The 8,481-nt window shown below is 43.9% G+C and overlaps 1 protein-coding gene across 4 annotated transcripts in view; it reads right to left on the bottom strand.

Moving 5' to 3' along the window:
- Positions 1–699: 699 nt before the first annotated feature.
- Positions 700–8,481, bottom strand: part of Ccnl2 (cyclin L2) — a 12,035-nt gene continuing 4,253 nt past the window's right edge. For 2 of the 4 annotated variants that reach the window (XM_026790029.1, XM_013354307.2), the window contains exons 4-11: positions 8,201–8,321; positions 7,126–7,190; positions 4,562–4,661; positions 4,082–4,186; positions 3,852–3,993; positions 2,421–2,538; positions 2,247–2,339; positions 700–1,717 (exon numbers count right to left, since the gene is read on the bottom strand). In XM_026790029.1, coding sequence (XP_026645830.1) covers positions 1,363–1,717; positions 2,247–2,339; positions 2,421–2,538; positions 3,852–3,993; positions 4,082–4,186; positions 4,562–4,661; positions 7,126–7,190; positions 8,201–8,321 — 1,099 coding nt within the window. In that variant the 3' untranslated portion in view covers positions 700–1,362. Of the gene's footprint in view, positions 1,718–2,246; positions 2,340–2,420; positions 2,539–3,851; positions 3,994–4,081; positions 4,187–4,561; positions 4,662–6,251; positions 6,613–7,125; positions 7,191–8,200; positions 8,322–8,481 lie in introns of those variants that run through there. The other 2 variants (XM_026790030.1, XM_005368688.3) reach the window with 2 other exon arrangements.

Below are 8,481 nucleotides of genomic sequence, written 5' to 3'. Positions count from 1 at the left end.
AGGTTGAGAATCACTGCCTTAGAAGGAGGGAAGGGTTGATCATACCACCCTCAGATAGGGGCTACCAGGATGAACTGTTTTCTCTTGTCAAGGACCCAAAAATACCTTGCTGAACCTGTACTGGTCCCAATGGTCACCATGACCCAGGTGCCACTGTAGTAGAGTTGACCCACAGGCTAGTTGTGAAGTGACAAGGAACCAGGAAGCTGGCCTGAGCAGGATTTGACTAGCCCCAACAATGCTACTCAGACAAAGTATACGCAGGCTACCAGGACGTGCTGAATAGGCCTGCTCATTTTTACCTGTTTCACTGTCCACAGAGGTTCAGATCTCAGCTCTGAACCCACGAGCCCTATTCTTGGCTGTCCCTGTACTTAAATACAAACCGTAAGCTCTGATACACCATGACCCTAGCCTGAAGCCCTTCAGCTGTACACTGATGTCACCTCTCCCCTCCTGGTGCACTCCAGAAAACAGCCTTTCATCTCTAAGGGTAGATGGTTTCAGGAAGGCACGGAGCTTAATACAAAATCCAATCCTTTAATGAGAACTGGGACATACAGTCGCGTTTCCCCTGGAAGCTCAGCTGGCAGTGCACAGTTGCACACACGCACTCCTGCCACCCCAAGTGCACAGCTGCACACACTCCCACCACCCCAGGCGCGCACACTAGAAAATAAGCAGGTAACAGCCCACGTCTTACACCCCAAGTGTCCTGAGAATTGTTTATTCAACCTCATAAAATTTCTCTAGAGCTGGTGGCCTGCACTCAGCACTGCACAGATAAAAATATAAGACTTTCAACACAGACCTAAATACCTTCACATTTTAAAAATCAGAATTCTCTATACAAGTGTTAAGCTAACAGAATTCAAATTCTGAGTTTTCATATATAGCTTTCACTTGTATTAAGCACATGTTTATTTACAACGCGAATAGAGAATAAGGGGCTATTAAGGCCATTTCCTCATTGTGAAACACTGGAAAGTATGTACACAAGTATAACCTAATATAGGCAAACATGTGAAAAATCATCTTTCTTGGCTTTACGTAATTGAGTATCGGTTTAGGAGTGAAGCGACAGCTCATCAATAGCACCAAGCCACACCAATGGGGACGAGTGCCTCTGCTGTTTCATCCAGTTACCTGAAGATCTGCAGCTGAGGTGCACCTTCAACTGGGACAGACAGGCGTGCAGCACTCCCCAGGCCAGCCTCAAGGGCACCTTGTTCGCCGTCCTATCAGTTAAATTCACCTCAAGGTCCAATTGAAAACACTTCCAAAAAACTTCATGCGACAAGGCCACTGAAGCCAAGGTGTGCCCAACAGGGAGGGACCAGGGCAACCACCAGGAAATCCATCTCACCTCCGGTGTCTGCTGTGTCCAGGGTGGTCCCGCTCATAGCGATGGCCTGTGCGCTCGTAGGACCTTGAGCGCTCCCGTCTCTGATCTCTGTAGTAATGACTTTTCTTCTTGAATTTTCCAGAATTGTCTGTCCGCTCTCGTGACCGGCTTCGAGAACGAGAGGAGCTCCGGCTACGAGACTTGTGTGGCTTCTGGGTGAGGTACTTGCAATCCTTTGCTTTCCGGGAGGCCCTCACTTCTGAGCCTTTGTAGGGAGCACCACGGTGCGCCTGCCTTGGAGGAGAGTCACTGCGGCTCCGAGAACGACTCTGTGACTTGGACCCACCCGAGGTAGAGCCACTGTCACTTTTCCTGTGAAGAGAAAAACATGCTTGTGATCCTAGCCAAGCCCTACCTAACAAAGGAGGAACTGGCAAAGGGGCTCGTTTTGTTTTGTTTCATGTTTTGAAACAGGGTTTTTCTGTGTACCCTGGCTATCTTGCCTTGCAGACCACTCTGTAGACCAAGCTGGCCTCAAACTCACCTATCTGACTGCCTCTTTCTCCCAATAGCTGGGATTAAAGGCATGTACCACTACCACTTGGCCACAAAGAATCTTAAATTCAGAGAAAGAAGAACCACATCAGGTTAAGAGCCCCTGTCCCACTGGGTGTGACGGTACACTCCTGTAATACCCGAACTTGGGAGGCAGCTTGCTCTACAGAGCAAGTTCCAGGACAGCTAGGGTTACACAGAAAAGAAACCATGTTTCAAATAAAATAATAATAGTAATAGTAAAGAGCCAGTGCCTACATTATTGCAGGAGACATCTATATGTGCCCTCCTACTATCCTAAGAAAACACCAGGTTAGAGTCTGATGGGCAAGCACCAGGCACACACCTTCTCTTTGGAGAAGCAGACCGGGACGGGGATCTTGAGTAGCTCTGTTCACGGCTCCTGCTTTGACTGCGACTCTCGTGCCCTTTGGGCAAGCTGCACACAGGAACAGAGTAGTTAGAGACCTGCAATATCTTTAGCCTCCACTGTCTACCTAGGCAGACACGAGCATCTTACCCATTCACAGGGCTGTCTGCCTTGGCTTTCTTTGGGCCCTCCACTTTCCGTTTGGCGTTCTTCACAGAGAGAGGGGAAGACTTGTTTCCTTTACCTTCTTTAGGGGATTCTACTGAACCTAACAAGAAATTAAAACTATAATCAGAAATTTCTTCAAATAAGAAAAATCCTATCTTGAAACACAAAAATCAAAATAAATATACTAGCAAAGCAAGACAAGACCATTTGTAACTAACTAACTAACTAACTAACTAACTAACTAACTAACTAACTACCTACCTACCCTGGAGCCAAGAATGAAAATACACACAAGACACAGTCAGGCCTTCTGTTCAGACCTATTTTGCCCAGGGACCAGGGAATGAGTAACATATTCTATGTTCTAACAATATAATTATAGACTCTAAATTTAAAAATTTAGCTGGGGAGCCAGGCGGTGGTGGCGCACGCCTTTAATCCCAGCACCTGGGAGGCAGAGGCAGGCGAATCTCTGTGAGTTTGAGACCAGCCTGGTCTACAGAGCTAGTTCCAGGACAGGCTCCAAAACCACAGAGAAACCCTATCTCGAAAAACCAAAAAAAAAAAAAAAAAAAAATTTAGCTGGGGGGGCTGGAGAGATGGCTCAGAGGTTAAAGAGCACTGGCTGCTCTTCCAGAGGTCCTGAGTTCAATTCCCAGCAACCACATGGTGGCTCACAACCATCTATAATGAGATCCAGTGCCCTCTTCTGTCGTGCAGGTATACATGGAGGCAGAATGTTGTATACATAATAAATAAATCTTTAAAAAAAAATTGATCTGGGTAGAGGTGGTGCGTGCCTTTAATCCTAGTACTCAGGAGACAGGGCAGCCTGGTCCACAAAGTTTGTTTCAGAATAGCTGGACAGTCAGAGCTGTTACAGAGAAAATGTATGTGTGTGTGTGTGTGTGTGTGAGAGAGAGAGAGAGAGAGAGAGAGAGAGAGAGAGAGAGAGAGAGAGAGAGAACAGGTAGATATGGTTAAGAAAAACAAACGAATTAAAAACAAACAAACAAACAGCATTTCAGAAAGGCTGTCCATATTTCTTTTTATTTTATTTTTGGTTTTTTTAGACAGGGTCTCTCTGTATAGCTTTGGAGCCTGTCCTGGAACTCGCTCTGTAAATCAGGCTGGCAAACTCACAGATCCACCTGGCTGTCTCCTGAGTGTTGGGATTAAAGGTGTGCAACACCACTTTCCAGACATATCTCTTAACATGAAAACAATCCTTGGGGCCACTCTGACTTATTTTAAGGACCACTAACAGATTGCTAGGGATTCCAGTGCCAGAGTACTGTTGAGATAAGCTGCAATCAACTTCAGGAGATATCTCACAGGCAATACCACATATCCCCAAACCAAAAGTCAGGTTATAAACCGCTCCCTTGTGAGGAATAAACTCTCAACACTCACCCAGCTTGGAAGCAGGTGAGAAACCTGCAGCACTGTCCAGAACTGGAGCACTCCCTGGTAGCAGCCCCCTCGCTCGTGCCTTGGCCTCTTCGATGGCATGCTTTCTCTTCTCCACCTCACTTTCTAGGTGTGTCAAATCAACCTGAAAAAGGCAGAATCATCCATCCATTCAGAACCAAATGCTTCTGGCCAAACACAAGCAATTAATCCATACAAAAACACAGAGGAACCTTTTTCCGTGTATAAAGCTGCAGGATTTTAAAGCAGATTTCTTGAATTTCTTCTTCAGTTGCTCCAAACAAAAGAAACCAATGTGGACGATTGGGTAAGGGGATCTGTGAACACATAAAGTAATCATGTCACTTGCTTTCCTTAAGAACTCCAAGGCCAGGTATGGTGGTACATACCCACACCTTTAATCCTATCACTCAGGAGCAGAGACTGGATCTCTGTGAGTTTGAAGACAGCCCTATCTCATAAACAAAACAAAACAACAAAAACAACAACAACAAAAAAAAACACCACTACTACCACCCTCACCAAAACACTTCAAGGTCAACAAGATTCTTAGGGTAACACCTGAAATGGCCTGCCAGTTTAGCAAGAAACTCTTCTGCAAATGAACCTAGTTTGACAAACACATTAACATTTACCAGAGGCTGGAGAAAGGTCTAGAGTCTAGATTAAAACCCAGAGAGCCGCACACTTACCTCCAGTGTCCGGGCAGCGAGGTAGATACAGGCACAAGCAATGCTCTCAGGCTGGAACCGCACGAAGACATCTGTGCGAAGGCTGTCATTCATGTAGTTCCTGAAAAGAAGACCAGGAAGACTGTAGTGCTGTGGGCAACTGTGCCACCACCTGCCACCAAAGGTTGATATTCCTAAGGGTTCTACACTAGGGCTGAGCTGGGTACTCTGGGAATCTCCAGAGATACCTGGGGCATTCTAAATACATGAAAGAAATAAATCACTGGGGGAAAAAAAGCTGGCTGAATGTCAAACAATACGTGTTGCTATGAACGAGAACCGACTTTAACTTTACTTTTCCTTCTCTATTTGGCCTGCTATCATGCAAAGCACAATGCTTGGAAAGAAAATGCTACTTGGTAGTTAAAATGTAGTTGATTAAAGAAATCTAAATGCTCAAAATCCATAGTGCAGAGAAACATGCAAACTCAAATGAGCAGGCTGAGCATGAGCCTCGAAACTGCGAGACAAGCTGTCCTGTGTTCCTTTTCTTCAGGCAGCACTTGTGGCCCGGTCCTTCTCCAGATGACTGAGCCACAGCTCCAGTGAGGGAGTCCACTTGGAAAAGGGAAAGGCCCTTGGGTGCAGTTCAGATGCATGGGCTCAACACCCAAGGGAATCCTCTTCTCGGTCTTATCAAAGAACGTTTCCAAACTGTCCCATTTCAACAAGGAGTCTTAAAATGAACATTCATAAAAATCAGACAAAAGCAACAAAACACTAAAAGTGGCAACAAAGTACAATTAAAAATGCTATAATACTTTAGAAAATATATGTAAGTACAAAACTTCACATTTTTAGAAAAGTTCTAAAAATTGGCTAACTTTTTACATTTTCTTTATATTCCTTTAAAATTTATAGATTATAACCAAATGGAATACTAGCTTTATCAACATTGCAAAAAACAATGAGAAAATATGTGAAGAGGTTATATTATACACTGCCCAACATATCCAATAATGGCACAGCATACCCTAACGCCAGGCTGTACCTCATGAGATTCAATTGCCCCACCCAGTACCTTTGTCAGAGAAGGTAACATTCAAACCCATTCTGACATTTTAAACAATAAATTCTACAGATGTCTATGAGAGGCAGCTGGCCCTGGAAGCATTAACTCTACATATCAGAAGTCAGAAAGATAGCTGCACTGTCCATCTCTCAGGAGCCATTCTGTGGCTAAACAGCGTAAACATTAACAAATATCACAAATAACTTTATTACTGATAAGGAATTTTTAGTATTCAAATATATTGACCCATTATTTTAAGTTATAAAAACAAGTGAAATCCTTTAAATGTGTATTTAAACTTAATGCTACATTAGAAATAAATTACAATAGTTTAACTTAAAGATGCATACCTTTACTGGAATAAATCCTACTTAAGCTGCTGAAAAGAGCAACTGTAGGACTTGGGAGAAATAATGAAAAGATCCAGTAACAGCCTGAATTTCCACCATGCCAATTTGTCACTTCAGTTCTTACCGCTTTCTGTACATATTTTTTTAATATTACTTATTGTGTATAGTGTTCTGTCTGCATATATGCCTGCAGGCCAGAAGAGGGCAGCAGATCACAATACAGATGGTTGTGAGCCACCATGTAGTTGCTGAGAACTGAACTCAGGACCTCTGGAAGAGCAGTCAGTACTCTTAGCCACTGAGCCATCTCTCCAGCCCCACATATTTTTTTTTTTTTTTTAAAAAGAAAGGTATTGCATCTTTATTGTACAGGTACAGCAATTTTAAAAGAACAAAATTCAAGTCAAGACAATTATCAACTCTAATTGATACAATTACCAAGCACGACAGGATTAACAAGAAGCACAATCGTCAGAGAACCACAAGCAGCAGTCGGCCATGACTATACTATCAGGTACGCATACCACCAGTCTAGAGCCAGCCTTCGGTGGAGAGCCTGCACTGGATTGGCTGAAGACGGCCGCTGTCCCTGCACCAAAGCGCTTGGACAGCAGAGGAGAAGTCTTAGTCACTTACCCTCAGAGGCTACCCTTTGATTGAAAGAGTACAGAAAAGAAAAGTCAAAACAGGTTCTCTATAAAGCATGTCATAGCACCAGACAATTCAGTCAGCAATATGACCCCATAGACTTAATTCTGTGGGGAAAATACCCCAACACCCAACTGTTACTTCAGGCTTCATTCTAGCATATGCCTGCTAAAACCAACCCGGGACTGCATCAAAAGCCTTTCCCTTCCCTCAGTTCCCTGGAAACAATAGCACTGATTTTGTGAGTGACCACCTAGAACATTCCTACACCCAGCTGGCAAACCCCAGATGGAAATGTACGGACTACTCTCATGGGATGGGAGCATTGGAAATACAGGGGCAGGGGTGGATGGGCCACCTACCGTTAAGACTGTCCCTGTCATTTTGGGGGAGGCACTGAGACAATTCCAGACCATAACCAAGTCATGGGATGACAACCCACTGCCCAGGTGCCTCAAGTAATACATTCCTGAACTGCCCTTGCTGGTCTCATAAAACAAGGAAAATCAACTCACCATGCAGTCTGGACCAGGTGTTGGTTACGCTCACACTCTAACACCTGAAGGTACATAACGATTATCTGGAAGATATGGGTCAGGCAGTTATTAACAAAAACTCGGAGAGCACGGAACTCAGATCTTGGTGTCCATGCAGCAAAAGAACCTCAAGCTATACCCCAGGGAGCTCCTGGTGATGTCCGGCAGACAGCTCAACTTTTAGGATGTGCTTGCTACATGCTTTTATAGTTGGGCAGAGTGCATATGTGAAGATCAATCTGCACCTGTGGCATGGAAGGCCTTGTTTTCCATGTGGCTCATTTTCATTCTTGCTGACAAAACCTTTCCACCAGAGAGAGTTGCCTGCACTATACATCCCTGTACCCCAGTAGCCAACTTGCACAAAACATGAAAATACATTAAACACATTAAGAAAAGCACTTAAAATATTTAGTTGAGAATTTATCAAGAATCTAATGTCAGAAACTCAAATAAGCAAGAGAAGACGACAAGGCCAGAGAAGTAAACATGAACTTTTGCTACCCAAGTGCCAAAATTACAGTGTGCTCTACTGAACTCAGCTAAACCTGAAGCTTTCAAGTTTCAGTTTAGCTACACTAGATAAGACACTCATGGAACAATCTAATAAATTCACTTCTAGTCAGCACATATTATAGACTACTTGGTTCATTTTTAAATAAAAGAATTCAGAATTCTTCTGTTCTTCCAAAGGAGATATTAAAGCTATTTCTAAAGTAACTTTTAAAAAAAAGATTTATTATTATGTATTCAGGATTCAATTCCACATATCAGAAGGCACCAGATCTCATTACACATGGTTGTGAGCCACCATGTGGTTGCTGAGAATTGAACTCAAAACCTCTGGAAGAGCAGAGTGCTCTTAATTGCTGGTGCCATCTCTCCAGATCCTCCAAAGTAACTTTTAAAAGTTTGCTCTTAAGTGCTAAGGAGAAAGCTCAATCAGTAAAGTGCCTGCCTCACAATCACTAGAATCCATATACGAATGTTGGGTATGAAGCACACAGAGCTTGAAGCATGGCTTAGGTGGCTGCAGGTGCCAAGCCGAACCCACCTTGTGAGGATGCTTCACATGGACACAGAAGCCCAGCTCCTTGAGAACGCGTCTCTCTGCCTTTATAATCTGGTTTTTTAAATTAACATACTCTTGATCCAGCACCAGAGGCACAGGTTTCCTGCAAAGACAAAGCATATGCTCTGTAAAAAATTCTTTCAGGGGGCTGGAGAGATGGCTCAGTGGTTAAGAGCATTGCCTGCTCTTCCAAAGGTCCTGAGTTCAACTCCCGGCAACCACATGGTGGCTCACAACCACCTGTAATGAGGTCTGGTGCCCTC

The sequence above is a fragment of the Microtus ochrogaster genome, unplaced genomic scaffold (assembly GCF_000317375.1).
Source record: "Microtus ochrogaster isolate Prairie Vole_2 unplaced genomic scaffold, MicOch1.0 UNK38, whole genome shotgun sequence".
Taxonomy (NCBI): domain Eukaryota; kingdom Metazoa; phylum Chordata; class Mammalia; order Rodentia; family Cricetidae; genus Microtus; species Microtus ochrogaster.
The sequence above is the reverse complement of the archived record's forward strand: the minus strand, read 5'-3'. Positions and strand labels throughout refer to the sequence as shown.